The sequence below is a fragment of the Stylophora pistillata genome, chromosome 13, assembly GCF_964205215.1.
Source record: "Stylophora pistillata chromosome 13, jaStyPist1.2, whole genome shotgun sequence".
In the NCBI taxonomy this organism is placed as follows: Eukaryota; Metazoa; Cnidaria; class Anthozoa; order Scleractinia; family Pocilloporidae; genus Stylophora; species Stylophora pistillata.
In genome coordinates, this window is record NC_142531.1 from 3,068,686 (window position 1) to 3,091,785 (window position 23,100).

General features: G+C 37.7%; 3 protein-coding genes across 7 annotated transcripts; 2 read left to right on the top strand and 1 right to left on the bottom strand.

The window, feature by feature from the left end:
* The first annotated feature begins 715 nt into the window (after positions 1-715).
* On the top strand, positions 716-9,875 carry LOC111331266 (septin-2). 2 transcript variants are annotated; one of them, XM_022936337.2, is made up of 12 exons: positions 716-864; positions 3,757-3,859; positions 4,543-4,629; positions 5,097-5,220; positions 5,987-6,121; positions 6,227-6,344; positions 6,597-6,698; positions 7,207-7,303; positions 7,407-7,455; positions 8,378-8,506; positions 8,609-8,672; positions 8,948-9,875. In XM_022936337.2, exons 2-12 carry the CDS (start codon positions 3,769-3,771, stop codon positions 9,005-9,007), a joined length of 1,056 nt encoding a protein of 351 aa, XP_022792072.1. In that variant the 5' UTR covers positions 716-864; positions 3,757-3,768; the 3' UTR covers positions 9,008-9,875. The 2 variants fall into 2 exon arrangements, with proteins under 2 accessions (XP_022792072.1, XP_022792071.1); XM_022936336.2 differs by lacking the exon at positions 716-864 and adding an exon at positions 3,019-3,519.
* Positions 9,876-10,446: 571 nt separating this feature from the next.
* On the bottom strand, positions 10,447-22,461 carry LOC111331267 (uncharacterized). 4 transcript variants are annotated; one of them, XM_088742993.1, is made up of 3 exons: positions 22,328-22,461; positions 11,894-12,236; positions 10,447-11,067 (listed from the first exon to the last, which is right to left on the bottom strand). In XM_088742993.1, the coding sequence occupies exons 2-3, from the start codon at positions 12,105-12,107 to the stop codon at positions 10,823-10,825; spliced, it is 459 nt and encodes a 152-aa protein (XP_088599119.1). In that variant the 5' UTR covers positions 12,108-12,236; positions 22,328-22,461; the 3' UTR covers positions 10,447-10,822. The 4 variants fall into 4 exon arrangements, with proteins under 4 accessions (XP_088599119.1, XP_088599117.1, XP_088599118.1 ...); XM_088742991.1 differs by having other exon boundaries at positions 22,332-22,355; XM_088742992.1 differs by lacking the exon at positions 22,328-22,461 and adding an exon at positions 20,839-21,099.
* On the top strand, positions 16,357-19,673 carry LOC111331265 (uncharacterized). The gene is made up of 3 exons (XM_022936335.2): positions 16,357-16,662; positions 17,936-18,228; positions 18,585-19,673. Exons 1-3 carry the CDS (start codon positions 16,440-16,442, stop codon positions 19,398-19,400), a joined length of 1,332 nt encoding a protein of 443 aa, XP_022792070.1. The 5' UTR covers positions 16,357-16,439; the 3' UTR covers positions 19,401-19,673.
* Positions 22,462-23,100: the final 639 nt, after the last annotated feature.

Sequence of the window (23,100 nt, forward strand, 5' to 3'; positions counted from 1 at the left end):
CAGGAATAATGCTGGGTGGCGCGGTCATTGGCCAGCAAAAAGTTACCAAGAAGTTAGCCCTTTTTAATATTAACTATCAAAACTAAATATCAGAATGTTTTCAAACTGTCAGTTTAGGCGAAAATCAGTAAACATGACCATAAAGGGAGCATATATGGAAAGATGGAAGCTGGTTTACCAGTTTAAAGATCCTTCAAGACCTTCAACTGTTCGTGGTAAGCAGCGAAAATGGGGGAAATAGCGAGACCCAAGACACCTTTAAAGCGTCTGACGGTTAATATTGAGCAGCTTTTTTGACGATTGGCGGTAAAAATTTATCCTTTTTGACGGCTGATGGTTAAATTTTAGGCTCTTCGACGGCTCACGGTTAAGCCCCATTGAGACCTGCGGATAACAAAAACAATATATAGCAAAAAAGAAAAAAAAAAAAAAACAGAAAGACAAAGAAATGGAAGGGGAAAATTTGAGAAGACAGATTTACCCACCGCAATCATAGTTGATATAGCTATGCAGCAATTCAAATGAAACGACTTCGCCATTTTTGAATAGGGGGACTTTTATACTTACACATGTGGCGAAATGTTTGTATCCCCTTAACCCAAGAGACTAGCCTAGTCTTTCTTGACCGCGAAATAAGATATAGACTGAAGTCCTTTTTAAGTGTTGGATGTCGGCGTCGATCGTATCCCATACAGTTTCCGCGCGTGGTCTTCACGAAGTATAGCTTCGCTACGAACTATGGGAACTCTAGTTGTCAGAGGCGAATCGGAAATCCACACATGAAGTCATTCTTTTAGTCTTGGAACAGGCCTCACCCCAGTTCAAACCGACACGTACAAAATTCTACGTTCTGTTGAGCACAAGGTAAGGAAATGAAGCAATTTAGTCGGATCAGAATCATAGGATATTGATGGATTGTCTGATAACATTTTCGAATGAATGCACACAACATGCATCGATCGCGCGCGGGAAATCTGAAAACTGGAATAATTTCAATCGAACTAAGAGTGCAAAATCTAGCTAACGCGATTTTAAGTCAGAATGGGTGATTTAATTGGTTCTGTTAACTTATAATTATCTAGGAATGTGCAGATCGATATCCGTAATGGTTTGAAGTACCTTACAGAATCTTGTCTTTATTTGCAGTATTTCACTATTACAGAAGTTTGTGATTTCGTGTTTGCTAGTCTTTCATGCTTTTCGCACCTAATTTATAGATTGAGGAGTGTTGATAATTTGAAATCGATACAGTCGGCGGTTTTTTTTTGTGTGTAAAAGTTCTCGACTGTCAGCGATTTGATCATTAGAACGATGCAAAGCTGTCATCTGTTATGTACTTGGTGTCATTACCAAATCAAACTTTAAACCGACCCCCGCTGTCGTTGTATGTTTAAATTATAACTTTGATTGAAATTTTTAAAAACACCTTTTAAAAAGCTATCAGGGAAAATGCTGTGTAAGGTTGAAAATGGGCTGGATGCAGCAATTGATAATCGATATAATTTATAGTGTTCTAATGGTTCTTTGTACAATTACAACTTACATGCAGTTCTCAAATCCAGTATGTATTTAATAATTAATTATTGTTTTTATGATTATTGAAAAATTATTCTTTCAGCTGATAAGACTCTTGTATGAGGAACGTTTGAACAAATTTACCCATAATTTTGATCCATAATCTATGTAATTTTGTAACATGTGCCAGAAAATATGACAATATTCATCATTATTGAACAATATTGATTTAAAGGAATATTGCCTGTTTGAATTTAGCTCAAGCAATTGTTGAGAATACTTTGTGTTGTATTTATTTTTAATGATATGGAGTATATTGTGGAAAAGTTTAGGAAATGATACGAATTTCAGGTCACATGTGGAATGGAGAACAAATGTGATAAACAGCTAAAAGTTTTGGGAATTATGCATATCAAGTTTCTTTTGCAAGAACATTTAAATAAGTTGCTATGCATGTGATCTGTTGACATTGTGGACTGTCACATATTCAATGGTTTCCATTGATTGTAAATCTCTCAACCATGCTATTTGAATAATGCAAGTATAAGCCTTTTCTTTTACATGACACTAGACAATTGTGTCTAAAATTACTTTGCTTTCATTAATGTAGAGGTATATGTGAGAGAAAAATTCTTTAACCCATAAATGGCCACAGCTTTTGTGAAAAACTGTGTTTTGAAGCTAGTCGAGCAGATTTCGGGTCACTGTTGTGGTTTTAAAACCTCAAACTTACCAAAAACCCATTAACAGCTCATACACTCGAGGGCCTTTCAATCCAAATGCAAAATAGCGGCCTGAAAATCTCTGGCACGTGCAGAAAGCAAAATTTCAAGATAGTTTTTGGGTTGAAAAGTAATGCCCCACTTACGACTTTTACTTTTCTCTCTTTCTCCTGCCCTTTTTTTCCCCTCTCCTTACCTGAAGTTTCTCCTCACTTGCTAGAAATTTAGTAGGCTTCATTTTGGTGTAGAGATTTTTCAGGAAACTACTCATTATTTTCAAACCACATGCTCAGAAAGGTAGGTGGGTAATGGAACAAGATTTTCGTGCAGATTTTCAGGTCAAAGTTACATGGTTTTTTGGCTATTTCTCCAATCTCCCTCACTCAATTGCACTCATTCTGGTATTGTTTGTAAGATATTTTCAACCTGTTCAAGTACATGCTCAAAGTGGTGCTCCAGGGTTAAAAGTGATGATGTCACAAGGCGTAGAAAGGGTGTGGGTCCACATGGGCGCATACGGGCGCACTGGACGTCAATAGGTTAATTTGTTCAATTACATAACTCTGTGTTTAGTGTAATGTTCTGGAGTTCGCTTATACAGTTCGCTTACAGTTTGCTCACAGCTCCTTTAGTTGTTCGTTATCCTAGATTGTATCACCTCCGTTCTCACTTTACCGTGCATAATAAATACTCCAGTAAATGTCTCCTGGGGCCTTGGGCGTGAACTTGGAGGCCTGGACACTACATTTAGTATAAGAAGTTTAAAAATATATTAATAGACATTTTTGTGATATTGGCTTGATGTTATTACCCACCATGTAAGACTAAATTGAAAGTTTAAAATTAAAAAAATATTTCCATATATCGGTTTCTTAGATGCATTGCCAAAAATTACTTTGTAGATTTTGGCATCAGTTTCTTGATTCCTGTTTTTAAAGTAGGTCTATCAACATCCAAAACTGTTTCCCTCTGTGAATTTTGAGAGTTTTTTTTTGTTAGCCCATTTTATTCCTGTGAAAGGTAATGCAGTTTCTTATTTCACTTTCTTAAATGGCTCCTGTAGATGCTAAAGAACAACAAGATTAAATCTTCAAGAATGTTGACCTTTTGGAAGGTTACACTTCAAGATGAACATTACAATATATATATGATCCATTGAGGCCATTGCACAGCAGGCTAGAGTAAACAGACTCTTCTGATACAATTGTCATGTGACTCATATCTTGTTGTGTTCAGTTTGCCATGTAGTAGGGAAGATTTTTGCTTGATGACCTAAATCATGGTAGGAGCTCAGCTTTACTCTGTTGGCAACCTCTCTTTTAATAAATGCATGAGAGTTGAGTATTTATGCTGTTGACATGATCAAATTAGAAATGTTGTCTTTTGTGCAATTTTCATAGTGAAGAATTCATTCATTCACTTCCTGTAGATGGACATTTGGACATAGGGCTTTTGGGTTCTATAAAAGGAATTTCAGTGACAATCTTTCTGAAGTTGCTCTTATATTTTTTGTTAAAAGGAACCTAAAGCCATGGCAAACTATGTAGGTTTTGCTAATTTACCGAACCAAGTCCACAGAAAATCTGTCAAGAAAGGATTTGAATTTACCTTGATGGTTGTGGGTAAGTGTTTCATTCACTTGTTGAACAAAAAGGATTTGTTCTCTTCTTATAACCTGATACAAGTGTTACTGTTCAATCCCTATAAATAAAGCTTTGAACAGGATTGCTTAAATATTATCTTTGTGGCTCTGCAGATGAAGCAAACTGAAATTTTTGAATTGCTGGAATTTTTATGGACATTTTCAGTTTTATTGACCTTAAGGGAACAACTTTCATTTTGTCACCAAAAAAAGGTATCATAATAAAGGAAATAATGTCAGCAAATTGTATGTTATTTAATCTGTTGTTAGAAGGAAATTATTGGAGGTTACTTAACATGTCATTTATGAAAAATACTTCATACACAAAGTGTGGGATTGAATAAAGACTGATGTAATATGATGAGACTGATGTGTCATTATTATAAACTAGTTAGAAGTTATTTATTCATTTTGCACACTAAGAGTGTCCCTACATGAGCAAGGTCTGGGTGAGACCTAAAGTTACATGCTGGGCAAATAATGGTTTAGTTTTCTTTTTCTCCTGCAGTACACAATTTATGCTTGAATATGGTAAAACAGCTTCATAGTAGTCTATTGCTAATAACATTTTCATGGAAGTAATTGTTATTAAACTGAGGCTAAAATCTTACAACCCGTCCTACCCCTCTGGTAGTTGTCTAATTTGTTACCCTTGCATTACAGGTGAATCAGGGCTGGGAAAGTCAACTCTCATCAACAGTTTGTTTTTAACAGACCTTTATGCAGACAGAAAACTACCCAAAGCTGCTGGTGAGGCCTTTTTAATAAAGATTAAATTTTTTACTCCCAATTTCATAATATTATTAGGGATCTTGAGCAAATGACAATGACAACAGCAATGAGAAAATGGCAAAACAAAAGATCTCCTGAGCAGAACAATAGCTCAAAGTGTGCATTTTGAAACCTTGTCTATTTCTTAGCCATCCCCTGCAAAACAGCAATGTGAAAATCACCTTAAGTTGTGGGGTCTGAGAATGGAAATCTGTATGGAAAATTATTCAAGTATCCATTTGGAACTCAATGCTGTTCACATGCTGAGTTGTTCACATGTTGCAGTTGAAGTTTGTCGCCGTAAGAGACAGTAAACACATCCAGCCATTCAGGAAATTCTTAATTAAAAATAAAAACTTATTGTTTAATGGATGCCTTTGTGTTGTTGCTCTGACTGCTCAAGGTCCATGCGGACTTATTTAGCACTCAAACCCATTAATTTACAGATTGTGTAAAGAGGACAGTAAAGATTGAGACATCAACAGTTGAAATAGAAGAAAGAGGGGTGAAATTACGTCTGACTGTTGTAGACACTCCTGGCTATGGTGATGGCATGGACAATAAAGACAGGTTAAATTTTTTTTTCTTTTACAAAGTTATACCTTACAAAAGCCACATTAGGGGTAGGCGAGTGTGGGCAACATAGAGAGGTGACTGTAATATGGAGAAGGAGGGGTATAAATCATCAACAGTTTTTTCAGGTGTTCATTATAATTGTGATTATTGAGAAGAATGATGCTTTCTCTGGCAATTGAATATGAAAAATAATCAAGATATGAATTAAAAGACAGTTGAGGTATATCTATGCCAGAGGGTCACAGGGAGTAGAGAAGGACAGGGCTGTTTATCTTTTGTTTTATACTAGGTTAAAGTTAGAAAATAGGACATTCTTGAATTTCCTTGCATGAAAATACTTGACTATATGATGCATCCTAAATCTGAGACAATTCAAAGTTGATAAGGCAAAATTTCTTTGCAAAAATGCTGTGCCTTATAACAGAAAAAATACGGCATGTTGGTTCGATTTTTATGAAATAGGTATTTGTAGTTTTGATGACTCTGTTCTATAAAAAAACTGAATTATTCTAACCAATAATCCTGTTTACAAAACCTGGATGCCTTTGCTTGTTAAACAAATATGGGTCGTATATAGTTATAGGTCTTCTAAAATATACTATATATATATATATATATATGTATGTGTGTGTGTTTTCTTTAGGGTTGTTTTGTTTTTTTACTGTTGTTATTTTTCTTAAAGCTTCCCTGAAATTCAAGAGTAAATAAAGGTTATTTATGTCTGTATGTATTCATCAGTGTTAATTTTTATCACTCACAGTTTCAAACCCATTCTGGATTATGTGAAAGAACAGTTTGAAAGTTACCTCAAAGACGAATCAGGACTCAACCGACGGCACATCGTGGACACAAGAGTACATTGTTGTTTTTACTTTATAGCTCCAACAGGACATGGGTTAGTTATGTTCTTAGCAACAATTTTTTAAAGATAAATAGAATTGTTTTTGTGGCAGTTATGTCAGCTTGAGTATGCCAAGTTTCATTTTGAATTTTGTTTCAGGCTCAAGCCTCTTGATATCGAGTTTATGAAACAGCTACATGACAAAGTCAACATTGTTCCCGTCATTGGAAAGGCTGACACCCTGACCCCAGCTGAACTGAACAGCATGAAACGAAGGGTAGGTCCAAGGTCCGGTGGGTTTAGGGACAATGAAGGATCATTTACTAACATTACTATTACAAGTACACTGTACCTAACAGTTGGTGCTATCTCTAAAAAAGAAATTGTGATGGGGTTCTAAATAGGAGCAGTGAATGACAAAGAAGTTAAATGTTCTGTTACCTTTGACTGTTTTTTTTTTCTTCAACTTTTGAACTTCATAGGTGTTATTTTACTCTCATTGCCTTTCATCAATTTTTCTCCCATTTAGGTTTTAGATGAAATTGACGAACAAGGTATCAAGATTTATGAACTCCCAGACTGTGAAAGTGATGAGGATGAAGAATATGTGGAGCAAACAAAACAACTTAAGGTGATATATTGAGATAAATTAACCATAATTTGCAAAAATAGTATGGCATCCTCTTTGTTAGGTAAGGTCCCAAGCATACAGTGGTAAGAGAATCACACAACCTCCCAACCTGACTCAAGGGTGTGGCCACAAGGTTGGTCTAAGGATGCAGGCACATGACCCCCCTCTTGATAAAATTAAATTGAAATCTGTCCATATTAGAACAATTGGCTTACCCTAAAATGCCTGTAAGATGCTTGTGCAGGATCTCCCTTTTAAAACCTTGAATAAACTCCAGTGGCCAACAAGATAACTAGATTGGCCAGGGACAAAAGATGAGATAAGGCTCCAGGAACCACACAGTCCAAACTTTAAGCTTGCCCCTTTAGTTTGTTGTATGCAGACTTCTGCATAGAGGATATTGCTTACACACATACATTTTTACACTTCAGAACATCAAACCTGACATGCAACTAAAGAAGGCTTTTTTTCATTATCATAATTGAATTTCTGCATTTTTAATTATCAGGCTAGTATGCCATTTGCTGTGGTAGGAAGTAATACTTTGATAGAAGTCTGTGGCAAGAAGGTGCGAGGGCGGCTCTATCCTTGGGGAGTGGTTGAAGGTAGGACATATTTGTGACGTTAGTGTAGTCAAGTACCACAGTGCTTGTAGGTAACGATAGGAAAGCTTTTGTTGGTGACAGTGCTTTTTCCCTTTTCTTTCAGTTGAAAACCCAAAGCACTGTGACTTTGTGAAGTTACGTACCATGCTTGTGTAAGTGTCTCTGAAACTTTTTCTTTATAAGTGGTCCATTGGTAAACAGTACAACAAACATACACTATAAGCTGACAATTGCTTAAAAACGAGTCTTCCTTTACAAGCCATATTAACCTGCTGTGTGTTTTTATTATGTGTAGTAACTGGACTTGGGTATCTGTGTGATGGATTTGCTTCTCATGGGGGGTTAATGTTAATGGGACCAGGGTGGTGGGGTGATGAGTAGCAACACTTGTGGTTACTTCATGCTACTAAAATTGGGCCAGTCTCTGGCAGGATGGACCACCTGGGTCTGAAACTGACCTTACCAAATAGCTAAGTTACAACGTGTGCAAAATGCTGCTGCCAGACTAATTATGGATATCAGGAAGTATTCTCACATTACTCCAGCACTTTATGAGTTACACTGGTTACTAGTACTAGCGCGTATACACTTTAAGATCCTATTATTAACTTTTAAAGCCATCCATGGCCTCACACCTGCATATATTAGCAATCTTTTAGTTATCAAATGCAAGTCCTTGTACAATCTTAGATCTAACTCAGGTATTTTATTAGAGCCACCTAGAGGTAAAATGCTGGCAACCCTGGGTAATCGTGCATTTCAGGCAGCTGCACTGCATCTATGGAATGAGCTACCATTGCAATTATGCAATATTCGATCTGTAGAAATTTTTAAGAATTCAATTAAGACTTTTCTTTTTAGGCAAACCTTTTAATAGTAGTTAAATTATGAATCCTATACAGCCAATTTAACTGTAATATGTAATTATTATTTTTTTTTTTTAATTAGATGAGATTTTAATATTTAGAGATATCAATTGTAAAGCGCTATTGATCTGTTATTGTAAATAGTGCTATATAAGAAATAAATTATTATTATTATTATTATTATATTACCATTGATCATTTCTTGCAGTACTCACATGCAGGACCTCAAGGAGGTGACACAAGAGAGTCATTATGAGAACTTCCGAGCAGCTCAGCTGTCAGGTGAAACTGAGCTCTCAAATGGGGACATTGAAGATGCTCCAAGGAATGGCAAAAGGTGAAGTGACATGTTTGAAATGTGGAGTCATGTGGCATCTCATTGAAACGTGAGATCTCTCTAAATAAATACTCTCTCAAGTCTTACTTGTCTTATTTACAGAGCTCATAACGTTACAAATGCCATCATCGAGAAAGACCGTGCCTTGATGGAGAAAGAGGAGGAGGTTAGTACTCAGCCAAGCAAGACAAAAATATAATGGAAAACATGTTTTGATTAAGTAATTGACCCATTGAATGTATGTCTACCTCTCTGTTTGTTGGTTTGTCAGGCAGTTTGATTGAATTAATTGATTGATTGATTGATTGATTGGCAGATTGATGCACTGGCTACCTACTTGACTGACGTATGGACTGACTGTCAGACATGCTGACAGATTAATGATTTTTTTTTATTGAGCAAATGAGTGATTAACTTGTTGATGGGATGATTGATTTTCAGCTTCGGCGAATGCAGGAGATGATTGCAAAGATGCAGCAACAGATGAAAAGTCAGAGCTAGTGAGCCTAAGGCGATTTGGAACCACTGTGAAATAACTCCCAAGTGATCAGTATTATGGACTAGAAACAAGAAAGTAATTGCGTGATAATCTCATGGTGACATCTGTAGGATTACATGGGGCTAGCATTAATGTGGCCATTTGACAGTGGCAACATGGACAAAGAAAACAAAATAGGTTACATAAATTAGGCAATTATTTGATGCTATCAAATTAAGATGTTTTTACTAAATTTATAGAATGAAGATAACTTTTAGACCCCTTCCCCTCCTGCATTGTTAAATCTTAAGATTTTACTGAAATATTCATAATTACATCTGTTTTATAACAATGCACAATTTTCCTTTTTTATCGTTTTTATCTTTTGCAAACAGTGAGAAGCATTTATACTGTCATATTTTATTGGTAAATTTCTACTACTGCACATGTTTTGTTGCTATTTTGCTTATATCTTTTGAAGTAGAAGTTTACGAAGATGTGAATGTATGAATGTATTATCCTTAAAGCACAATATTTTTGCCAAAGAGGCACAGGGGATTCCCATTTCTAATTTTAAATGTTGTTCTTGCAGTTTTTATCAAGTATCCCATGGTAGGTAGTGTTATTAAATAGCTGTTAACTATCACACAGGTCTAATGGAAAATTGTTGTATAAAAATCTAGGCAATATATTTATTAACAGCTTTAATTATATTTCGTTAGATGTAGCTCTCTATCGTAATGGTTTATAATATAAAACATTTTTTCAAGTGAATGGTGTAGTAGGTTAATGCATGTTTATAGTATTGTAGTCCGATCTCTACCAATTTTTCACATAGATGGCGTTAACAGAATTTGCAATGAAGTAGTTCATTAAAATTGAAAAGCTGTCGTTCTGTGTTGGTTTCCTGCGTTTATAGCCGAAGTAAATTATAAGCTCTAACAAAGAAAGGTATCATACAGAGTCTTGTACTCTGGTAAAAGTATTAAAAATTTGTGAACTTATTAACAAGACTTGGGGAAAAGAATGGAAAAGGAAAGGTAAACTATGTGAAAAACCAAGAAGTCATCTAAAATTTCTGAACTCTTGTAAATTACCTCGAGCTAGGGTGAATGCAAGCAAAACAAGGGAAAGGCTCTGTTTGGGTTAACATCCTGTCTAGAGTGAATAGCAACGATCCTTTACTTTATGCTGTGGACACAGAGATGAACTCTGATGCTATGAGCCACCACTAGTTTTGTGTGCAGTATCTTTTTTCCACTGTCCAACAGCCTACACGGAAAAACAAAGGGAAAAGGAAGAAGATTGAATTAGGTGGACATTTCCCCTAAATCTGGTGTTTTTTTGTAAATGTACTTTATTTGTTCGCGCTTTGAAATTTCTTTGATGAATTTTGTTAATTTTTTTGTTTTGTAAGCGGGGGATAAGAATAAGAAAGAGTTCATTCAAGGAGACATTCAGGTAGAGTTCAGATTCTACTCTAAGCTTACAGAAAATTATATTTAAATTGCTCTTTAAATTCGTCGAAAACTATATTTTCCTTATATGGTCAGTTCCTCCATCTCCTCTTCGATTACTTAGAATTGCTGAATGACCTCCTGTATCTGAAAATATTTTTTATAATCTACTTCAAAGTTTTACAACTGTTCCTCCGATTAAAACTACGAACACTAATTTTCTAGAAGGAATATGCAATGTAGAACTATACTTCCTCGTAGTCTTAGAGAAATAATATTTAACTTATATACATGTTGTGAACATATTGGGTAATTTTAAATGACTGCCGATGTTAATCAACACCAAGCAAAAACGCGATCAGGCTTCTTCACGAGTTCCAGCTAATCCATTGGTACATAAGAACCGAGTACGAACAGACAGAGCACATAACTGTTGAATAAAAGTCCACAAAGCGATTCTTTAGTTTTCTCGTCATCTTTAGAATCGTGAGTTTTTTCATGCGTGGTCCAGTGAGCCAAATGCGTCAAACATCTTCTGCATTCCAAACCACTTTGCGCCTGTGCGGAAAACTGGTCTTTGGATCTCAGCGAGTGTGCAGAAGGCAAATCTGCCATTGACATAATTCCTGTTGGTTGAGAAAATTCTGCTTCATGAATATCTTTAGAAGATAAATTGTTCAGTATGTGATTCCTTTTCTATCTTTTCATTTTAAAAACACGTTCTAGCACGTTGCATGAACATCGGCGCAGAAATTGATGACATTTTCATTACAAAATGTTGAGAATATCATGGCTAAGGCTAAGATTTTCTTTCATTCAGTGTGTGTTGATGGAAAGTAAACGCGACAGAAGTCTCACAAAGTGTATTTTAGCCCAACCTTTTTCAAGATAGGCTAACATAATTGCGTGACGAAGACACCCACTCATTACGTGACAATTACGAGCGACGTGTTAGGATCAAAAGGAAGTAAAATGTATCTCAGTGTGGCTGTTACGCTCCTACAAAGTAAACGTGATTCAGCAGGTAAATTTGTTTACTTCCTTGGCTCTGATTCACCATTCTTTCGGCATTTTATTACATTACTTACAACACTCATAACCCTTTGTCTATTTGAATTAACAAAAAAAAAAAAAAAAAAAAAAAACAGATAAACACTTCAACTTTGCGATTAGAACCCGTCAGAGAAGTATTGTTAACAATACTTCTCTGGCAGGTTCTAATCGCAAAGTTGAAGTGTTTATCTGATTTGGATATCTGTTTATCCCATCAGGGGAGGCGACGGCAGTGAACGCTCGATTTTAATATTTATGATCAAACTAATGGAGATCTTTACAGATAACATGTGCGAAATTGTATAACACCAAAAGTATATTCTGTAAGAATAGTATGCAAAGATAAATTCTGTCAAGCTCATATACCTCACTAAAAGGACTCAGATCTGATCATTTTACCTGTATTTATAAATTCAGTCCTATGCAAGTCCTCTCCAGGTTTATTAATTTCCATTTTCTGGAATCCTGTATCAGTAACCTTCGCGTTTTGAGAAAGTGTTCTTGAATTTATTGAGGCAGTTAAATTGTTTCTACCCTGCATCACAGACAAGTATCTTTGTTTGTTCATTTTCAAAATCGCTCCGCGTAACAACGTCCAGGTCTTAGTAGCCATGGAGTCCGGTGAAAACCTTGAAAATAACGACTTATTTTTCCTTGCTTTCTGTGCCTTGATCTCTGGAAAATCGGCTGAGGACGAGTAACTGTCGAGACCACAGTTGGTTTGCGGAGTTGAAATCAGTCGCTGCAAACGAAAGGCGAATAAGTTAAGTAATAAACTTGCTATCCTATCCTTTGTGTTTGCTTCATCGGATTATGTGACGTCACAGTCCTGTCGCAAGTCACGTTTTTCTAGGGGTCGCCAACACGTACCAAATATTTGATGTGTTGCTCTGTGACTGTTTTCCTGAAATTTGAACAAAGAACACTTGACTTCGCCAGCTTTGAACCCTTATCATTGCCTGGCTAGACAAATTTATCTATCAGACAAAATGTACGCTACTGATTAAGCCGGCAGAGATTTGCGTGCTTTGTCTACAGTCTCAATAGACAAATTTATCTATCAGACAAAATGTACGCTACTGATTAAGCCGGCAGAGATTTGCGTGCTTTGTCTACAGTCTCAATACGCTGTTATTTATTGATCTGTTTTGTCAACAAACTTTCTTCTTACATCTTTCACTTGAAATTCTACTTGTTTCGATGAAATTCTTTGGTTGTTACAAAACTTCGTAGCACTCACTTAGTCTTCCTGTTTGTTCTGTGTTTATTTTTTGAAGGAATTGAGTATAACAAGAACCATGTAGAAAATAGAATCTGGAGTTAACTGATTATTTGCCCCACGTAATCTGTATCATGTCTCTGCTTCGAAAGGAGCCAATGAAGCTAAACGGGTAACACCTCGGCTTAAAATACGACTTTTCGCTTCTTTTGCTTGACCTAGCGAGTCAATTGGATTCCTCGGAAAAAAATACTTTTTACCTTGTGATTTTTTTGCGATGTCGGCCCAATTCTTCTCAAATTGCCCTTTATTATGGAGAACGTTTTCGTAATCTCTCTACCGTTTCCCGGCTGACAAACGTTTGAAGCTAATTTGCTCTCTTGCACTGAGCGATCAAAGTGAATTATAACGTAGAGAGTGAAAAAGTACTTTTAAACATAAAGTAGCAGTGTGCACTTTTTGCTCCCCTTAGAGAACTCGTGTCCGTGAAACAGTAACCCAACTGGACCAATAAATGGGAAGGTTTCAAAGTACTTGTCCAAATTATTATTTTGATCCTCCGTTGTATTTCATTTGTTTAGACAATAAGCTATCCGACTGAAGTTTGCCGCATTTCGTTACCAGTCCGCTCTACTAACTATATGTTTAGACCCAAGCCAAAACGTGAGGCTCATCATGACCAGACATAAAAATGTGACTTCTTTCGTAGAAGTCCTAAACGACCCGATATTATCAAATTTCAGTATTTTTTCCAGAAATTTTAGGTTTCTACGCAAAAATTACCATTTATGCTTTTGTCTTTAAAATAAAATGATCATCACTGATGCTTTGGATTAAATTTGCATAGTCATTTTGTTCTTACTCGACACATCACGTTCGCTAACATCACCCTTGTGCGTCACGCATTCCTAAGTTACTAACGAAGAAAGGGTGAGACCAAGCTAGTCACGTTTAAATTCTAATCAACTTCTATTAATGTTTTTGCAATCTTTGTCAGGCAGATCACGTGCCTGAGCACATGGTTTGAAGAAATGGCTGCCTTTGTGGACAATTCCTTGCAAAGTCACACCATTCGCGGTAGACCCACACTAAAACTTGTGGAGCGTTTTGTGATTAAAATTAAAACTAAAATTGTGGATTTATCTTGCGCCGTTTCCATGACGGGATGATCAGCTACGAAAGTGAGATAGAATGAATATATGAAGTTCATATATTTTGAACTGCGGTATTAGATACGTATGATGCACGATCCTCGCAGTAGATAGCGCTATTTATGCAATAGCGAAAATCAGACCTGAAAAAAAAAAAAAAAAAAAAAAATCAGGCCTGTACGGGACTCGAACCACTGACCTTTGCGATACTGGTGCAGCGCTCTACCAATTGAGCTAACAAGCCAACTGGCAGCAGGCCGTTAAGTTGATTCGTAATAAATCCGTGAAAGTGATAAATGAGATAGAATGAATATATGAAGTTCATATATTTTGAACTGCGGTATTAGATACGTATGATGCACGATCCTCGCAGTAGATAGCGCTATTTATGCAATAGCGAAAATCAGACCTAGTATCGCAGAGGTCAGTGGTTAGAGTCCCGTACAGGCCTGATTATTTTTTTCAGGTCTGATTTTCGCTATTGCATAAATAGCGCTATCTACTGCGAGGATCGTGCATCGTACGTAACTGCGAAAGTGTTAAGGATGATGTAGATGTAGATGTAGATGTAGAACGGGTCGGTCCGTGAACTTTAAGGGAGATGAATTTACGAGCGATCCTATACGAGTGAACCTTCTATCGAGAATTATCAAGCGAAACCTGCTATATCAAACGAGCTACCTCATATTATGTTTACAAGTAAACACCACCGTGTATATAGACGCGATCGAGAATCCAGTAGAATACCAAAAAGCTACTCTGAAACGTCTCAGAAGAAAGGGCAGAAAACTGAAGGAATTTATTTATGAGCATATTCGTCCAAGCATACGGAACAACATTCATTACACTCCAGCAGACAAAAATAAAGCTGACGTTTCGAGCGTTAGCTCTTCGCCCTTCGCTCTGACGGGTAGTTACGAAAGCGAAGAGCCATACGAAAACGAAGATCCATTACGAAAACGAAGATCCATTACGAAAACGAAGACCCCCTACGAAAACGAAGACCCTCTACGAAAACGAAGACCCTCTACGAAAACGAAGACCATTACGAAAGCGAAGACCCCCTACGAAAACGAAGACCCATCACGAAAACGAAGACACATTACTAAAACAAATTCAAAAGAGATTGATATTACCTTGTGGACAAAGATTACCGGTTTTCGTTTTCGTAGGGAGTCTTCGTTTTCGTAATGGATCTTCGTTTTCGTAGGGGGTCTTCATTTTCGTAATGGGTCTTCGTTTTCGTAATAGGTCTTCGTTTTCGTAACTACCCGCTCTGGCGAAGGGCTAACGCTCAAAACGTCAGCTTTTTAACTCTTTACGGTGGCCAATTTACAATTTCAACTTAATTGATATAACCAAATGAACTTGTTACTCCCACCGACGCAGCACCACAGTTTCTTTAGAAACTTACCCTTTAGACAAAAATAAACACAAGTAGACTTATTCATGACCGGCAATTACGAAATTGCGTGATGACAGTAACAATGGCAATATGGCAGTCCCCTAAGGATAACTCCAGATGTGCGATATTGAAAGCCCGAGTTCATGCAGCTATGCGTCTAGTTCACCCTTAATAAGACGAAGATGTGTTGTAGCTATAGGAACTGTAAAAACGTGCCGGAAAATATTAGATGACCGTTCCTTTACCGGAAATAAGTGTTTATAGAACACCCAGCGTTCACGTTTTCCTACTTAGTTCTTAGATAGCAACTTTATGACACGTGTCCCGGTGGCTAATAACGTCAATAACCAACTAACAACTGCAAGTTTAGATTCCACCCCGTTCCCCTGAACCCAAACTGACTTGCACTTGCTCAATTATAGGGGTCTAGTAAATTGGGCCGAAGAGGGTCCACTTGTAGAATTATACGTGAATTCCTTTCCTAATGTCACTGATATGCGACAGCGAATTGTCACAGGTAAATCCATTTCATGAAGTGATGTGTTTATTGACTATGAAACTTGTGTTCTTTTTTCAAGTCCATCAAATTAAAATTCTACGCCGTACTGAACGATTTCGAGGAAGAGTGTGTTCTTCAATGGCGCCCTGTGTTGGAGTTTTTATCATACTGCTTGGTCATTGGCTCATATTAACCGGATGTCAATACCTTTTGATAGGGAAATTGTTAATTCCTCTCGGATATGCCGGACAAAAATGAATAGGTCACGATCACAGTTCCATCACCCAACACGCACTGTACAACACCATACTCCAACCTCATTATTTATCCCTAAGATATGAAGGTGAAGGAAATTTTCAAAATGCAATCATACGAAGCTAAAATCGGAAGTTTTAAGCGTCATCATACTCCTTGGTGATAAGGTCCCCGAACGGGTCAAAAGTGTACTCAATGATTTAGCTCACTACGTATTGCACCACCAAGTGTTTGATTGACAACGTGACGTCAAAAAGATGACGTCCACGTACTTCCAAATAAGCGGAGTTTTTCACGTGCGACTTAGGTCTTTTGAAGAGTATAAAACGAGGAAAAAATCCTCTTCTGTTCAGTATTGCCAACTTCAATTTCAGAACCTTTTTCCAGATTAAATAATCTTCTTCCATTCAGCAACAATGGCTCTGTGTAAAGGTCTCCAGATGAACACAGTGATGAGAATTTGCATCCGAAATTACGGATTTACTGCTATTCAACGAGACTATGGACCAGAAGCGGTGAAAAATCTCCGCGGTTCTCTAAAGATAGAGTACACCTTAGCCACACGAGGGGCACAGCGGCTTTGGGAACTGATAAATCGTGGAGAAAAGTCGTATGTCAACGCTCTTGGCGCCATGACAGGTAGTCACGGAAAATATTCCTTTAAGTTCTTTACAAAGTAAAAGTGCGCTAAATTTGCTTTAAAGCATTTTTACTTTGGTTCTTTCTCATGAGTACAACTTACTAATGATCTCATCATAATAAGCAATCTTACAACAGTTGATGAAGCTTGTGTTATTTCTTTTCAATGTATCCTTCTCAGAGCGGTCAGAATAGGAAGTTTTTTCATCGCTTTTAGCAATGATCTTGAATATTTTCATGCAAGTTACTTAGCGACTTGTGCTATTTTCCCTTTTAGCTCGTACAAGCGATGAAACTCTCTTCTTAATAATAATAATAATAATAATAATAATATCAATTTCTATTGCGCATTTCCATGCAATGTTCTAATGCGCTTTACAACACTGTGCGAGGGACTTTTCCAGACTACCAGCGGCAGTTTACAATTAATAAAGAAGGAATTTTACAGATGCCCCCTCCCCCCAATTCCTAATAAACAGGCCAGACCACCTCACAGTAATCTCGTGAAGTGGTTCTTTCACGTCCCCTGCCTAACCAAATTAACTTCATCAGAGTTAGAAATGAAAGTGATTTTTTTTCTTTAAAGAAAAAAAAGAACATGCACCCAACCATGTAGCTGATACAATAATGACAGATTTAAAACGGATTAGTCATATTTTTCCTCTAGTCATACACATTGTGTTCATTGTGCTTTACATCGTAGCCTTCCAAGGTAATCATCCATGAAACAATAATCAATCGATCGATAAACTCAGCTCCACATTAGAAACATCTGGGCACACTAAATACCGCCTCCTGGTTAACTCAATTGGTAGAGTGCCGGACGGTTTTGCAGGAGGTCGTGGGTTCAAGTTCCGGCCGGACCAACACTCAGGGTCTTAAAATAACTGAGGAGAATTTGCTACCTTTCTATAATATCAAGAAATGGATAGATATTCTAGTCTTCTCGGAGAAGAACGAATAAACCGTAGGCCCCGTCTCCTGCAGGGTTAGGGGTAGGAGACTTTAATTTCCCACGCACGAGATTACTGTGTAGTGGATTTCCTCCCCTGGGGTGGGATGGGTGGGTTAACTGGGCCCGCAGTAATTGGCGCAAGCTGTTGCGGTGTCCTTGCCTGTCGGCGAATATAATAAGTAACCGTAATATAAAAAGAAACATTCTTGATCATGACAGATATATTTTGCCCGTTCCGAGTCCCTAAGCTCTAATTGCGTACGTTTTGCAATTAAACATTGTATCACGGAATCTGACCGCAGTTATGACTTTCTGCAGGTGGCCAAGCTGTTCAGATGGCTAAGGCCGGTTTACAATCCATTTATCTGAGTGGCTGGCAAGTAGCGGCAGACAGTAACATGGCGAGCCAAACCTACCCTGATCAGAGTTTGTATCCCGCAAACTCGGCAGCAAAGCTTGTTGAACGAATCAACAATGCCTTCATCAGAGCAGATCAGATTGCACACATGGAAGGAAATGATCAGCATATTGATTTCTTTTTGCCAATTGTGGCTGATTGTGAGGCTGGGTTTGGTGGCCCGTTGAATGCCTTCGAAATCACGAAATCCATGGTAAGTGTTACAAAAGTTTCATTTTGTAAATACGAGTCGCTAATGAACAGAACCCTGAGTAAACTAAACTCTAGTAGCAAAAACATCAAGCTGAACTTAAGAGTCCACAATCAAGAGAAATGAAATCTAAGATTCAAGCAATAACAGAAATTTCTCATTTTTCCAAATTCAAACCAAGTATCCGTCCCATAGAGCGCGAGAAGACCTAAAGTTAAAAAATCTCCTTCCTAAGAAAAAAGACCCTTTGCGAAGGACAAAGAAATCTCCGAAAGTTCTAATATTCATAATCAAATAGCCGATAAGATAATTGGCTCAAACTTAGCTGGGATTCCATTTTTTTTTATCAACTCAAACAGATTACAGCCGGTGCTGCAGGCGTCCATTTTGAAGATCAGTTGGCATCAGAGAAGAAATGCGGCCACATGGGAGGAAAGGTTCTTCTACCGACACAACAGTTTATCAAAGTCTTAAACGCTGCTCGCCTTGCTACTGACGTTATGGGTGTTCCCACTGTTATCATTGGACGAACAGATGCCGAGTCAGCAGCGCTTGTGACGTCAGATATCGACCCACGTGACCAGCCATTCTTGACTAGCGAAAGAACAGCCGAGGGATTCTATCGATCGACCGCTGGCTTACAGCAGGCCATTGCTCGCGGACTGAGTTATGCTCCATATTGTGATGTGATTTGGTGTGAGACAGGTAAACCTAACTTGGACGAGGCACACATGTTCTCTGATGCAATCCATTCCATGTTTCCAGGAAAACCACTCGCATACAACTGCTCGCCTTCCTTCAACTGGAAAGCCAACCTCAGCGATAAAGAGATAGCTGAGTTTCAGAAAGAACTCGGTAAAATGGGCTACAGATATCAGTTTATTACCTTAGCCGGTTTCCACTCGCTTAATCACGCTATGTTCAAGTTAGCACGTGACTACAGAGATCACGGCATGTCTGCCTACACCAAGATTCAAGAAGACGAGTTTGCGCAAGCGCAATTCGGCTTCACAGCACATAAACATCAAAGGGAGGTAGGGACGGGATATTTTGACCAAGTGAGTATGGCGGTCAGCGGAGGAACGAGTTCAACGACAGCTTTAGAAGGATCAACCGAAACAGAACAGTTTACTAACGACGACTTGGACTTAGGAAAGATCAGTGCTAATCAGTGAGAAACTGAGATCGTTCCAATATGATCTGATAAAGTAACTAGAGAAAATCTAACTAGTGTACATAGGAACAAAATGACGGAAATTTTGATTAATATTTGACTGCGTTCCTTGATCACTGATACGAATAATATTATTTATAATTTATTGAGAGCATATAACAAAGTATTCTTACACGTTAATTTCTTAACTAGACGCCTAAATTTTTCCATCAACAAAATGTGTATACATCACTGTACATATGGTGCGTAAAGAGAATAAAGAGTTCTTAAACAAGCCGAAGGAAGGTTTGCTATTTCAAGGCTTTACGAACCCGTATGTTGAAGCAGTAAGTGGTTTCCGTCACGCTTTTAACATTAATTGACTAGGTTTTAAAATCAAGTTGTGTTTAATCATGTCAATTATGCTACCCCTCCATCTTTGTTCGCGAAAATAACAAATTACTTCAAAATTTTACATAGTTGTTATTTCACAAAGTGAAAGTTTATTTCACATAAAAGGCTTAAACTCAGCCTTTACAACTGCATGATATGTATACTGATAAACCTTTGCTAGAAAATTTAATCTAGGTTAATCTAAAGCTGCTGTCTTCATCGTGAAGTCACAATATGACACCTGCTGAGGCCTAGCGGCCAGCAAATATCCATATGAAGGAAAACAACTTACTGTTATAAAGATCAATGACCAAGAAAAAAACCGTGACCACTTGTGTGAAATAGGAATAAAGATATACAAGAACTGGTTAAGGGACATTTAAAATAATGAACTATTGAGTTTTCATCAGGAGCGCATATACACTCATATCACGACAGGCAATCACAGCAAAGAAAAACATCACAACAGATCAGTGGGTAATGAAGATCAGCCGAAGCCATGAATTGTTTACATTTCCCAAATTCATCAGCGTTAACATTATCGGTGACTTCATGACGTCAAACGTAATTCAAATTTAACATCATCTTCAAGCAAAATTGTCGGATGAAAACTTTTCTCGAACAGTACTGACGTCCTTGAGTTAATTGGTCCTCGTGATCTCTTACCGACACGTATTTATTTCTAGAAGTCTCTGATTTCTCCAGGCTTTTTTTCTCGTGTGGGTTTCTTGGTAGTCACGTTCCTCTGGTGTCTTTGTTAATATCAACTTCACTTCACGGAGGCGGTTAATCAAGGAGGCGCTTGTTTGAAATTTTGGCCTGGGGGGAGAGTGGGGTGGCCTCGGAGTGGAGAGCACGTATTAGAGCGCTGCCGCTTATTCGAGAAAATACGGTATTTAGGTTTCATAATCTTAGGTAACCACTAGGGCGTATCTGGCTCTTTGACTCATTCTGAGAAATCGCACGATCGACCCGTAAGATAAGGACGCTGAGGTAATAGCTCGCGTTTTGTTAAGACGGCTATCTAAATATATTAATTCAAAATGTAACATCAGGTGCACACTTACAATCGGTAGAAGTTTTGATGCTGAATTTAAGACGATCTTGTCACGTCTTTCTCTTTTGTCGCTTTAACTGGCCAAGGGGTGATAATAAGGTTCAAATTCGCCCCATCAATTTGTCTAATTGTCGTATTCCTGTAAATCGTATTGGTTTCTATTAGTCAACCTTAAGTAAAGGGCGTTTGCTCATCATTTTCCACCCTTCAACTCCTGTGACACGTTTTCTAAGGAGGCGCCAACATCAAGTCCACCACCAGCAGATACAGTCGAAATGTCGGGTCATTTTTTTTTTATTTTCACCTAAATATTTTTGTCATGTAGTAATTTTCCCATCAATAGTGCTCTGCCGCTACTTTTGTTATGTAAATATCGCAAGAGTACGAGGCTTTTAAATCACCGCCATTTCAATTTAAAATCACGTTTACTTTAACCCTTCAACTGGCTGCCATGTTTTCCTTTCAAATTAACATCGAAAATTTGGTTTTAGATCAAAAAAATAACTTCTACCTGATAAGTTTGAATATTCTTATCATCTGTTTGCTGGACCGGATAATATAGAGGGAGAAGTTACATGTTAATCACCTCAGGGAGTTAAAGAGTTAAAGATATACACTCTCTATTTTTAATTCCTTGATTTATGTACTCAAGAACTTTGGTTTGAATAAAGGTCACGAGCCGTTACTGTCGAACTTAATCTGGACACTTATTTAACAAAAACAGGTGCACTTTCTGATCGTTCTTACTTCATGGTGCCAGAGCATAACTCTGCTTAGGTATTTTCAACAAATAACATCCACAAATAGATGAAAATAGCTAACTGTTTTATGGCGGATATCGTAATTTGTCCTTTCAATTTATATGATTACGAAATATAAAGTGTTGTATTGACCCAAGCGTGAGATAAGGAAAACTTACTACACCAAATGAGATTCTGCAGTGGACTTGTATGCAGTTGTCGCTGCTTCACTCATTCTGATGCAACATTCAGTTCATAAGACGAGTCAATGGAGGAAACAGTTCACATTATCTTAGGAAGGCCCACCCACCTTTTGTATCCGAAGAAGAATTTTCTGGAAAAATATCTAAAGCGGCTGAGCAAAAGTATAAGTTGGCAGATACAAAACCTATTAATGGCAACATCATTATTCATGAGCAGTCGCGAACTTTCAGCCATGAATTATTTGCATGTGTTAATTTGGCTCAACTCATCAGCACTGGTATCATCGGGGAAATGAAAGTACTCAAGATATTCAGTTAGTGATTCAAATCTAACTTTAAGCCTGCCATGAGCGGATAAGATTTTTTACTTGCTCTAAATGAATTGAGCAGTAGTTCCTTTTGCGTTTATCTCTATTGTCACTTGAATTTATCAGTATGAACACTTATCACCGGAGGATAAACTAAAATAATTGATTCTAAACTAACATAATTTTTGCCATTTACTCATGGAGTTTATATTCAAAATTTCGTCCAAAATTTACTTAGCTAAACTTACCAACCCCAAGTTGATGGTGTCTTGCCGCCATGTCCCTTAATCTGTAATGCGAATTCGAAGTCCTGAGGGTTTGTGTGACATCATCGTGCTACTCTGGCTTCTTTGTTATATAAAAAATCCCCTTGAAGTGCAGTGATTTTACATAATTGTCATTTTAATTCAGTCTACTCAAGGTCAGACTTCCGTAAACCGCTATACTTCTAATAGCCCTTATCGCATTTGTGTCTGCAATGCAAAGGGTCCGCGGAGTTACAGTTTCAGGACGAGGCTAGGCTATCGGGTCAACGTTTCTCGAGAAACACCAGAAACACTCCATGTCTGACCATATAACTCTGGAGTCTGCGTTTTTTCTGCCGAGGAAAAGGTTAAAATTCTTAGTGGTAATTGTCCTGGCATCACGAAAGGAAAATTGAAAGAATGGCTGTCATTTCGGAAAGGAACGGCGAAAGTTTGTCGTGTTTGTTCATGACTACGGTTGTTGTTCCTTTGTCGACCTTTTCGAGGTTTAACTCAGAGTCACGTTTCAAGGCTCTCAGCGCCTTGCGTTCGGCCGGAAGCAAATTATCGTTTGGCTCTGTAATTTCTATTTCTGAAAGGTCACTTTTAACCTCTTCTAAATAGCTTTCAAGGGCTATTGATTTTTGTATTGGTGCTATCCATGTAGATTTGACGAGGTAGGGATGGGTTTTTTGTCCTCCCCTCGGAATATGTAAAATCAGACGCATTCTCCTTGCGAACTGATCAAAGTGACACAATAGTTGTTGTCTGATCTG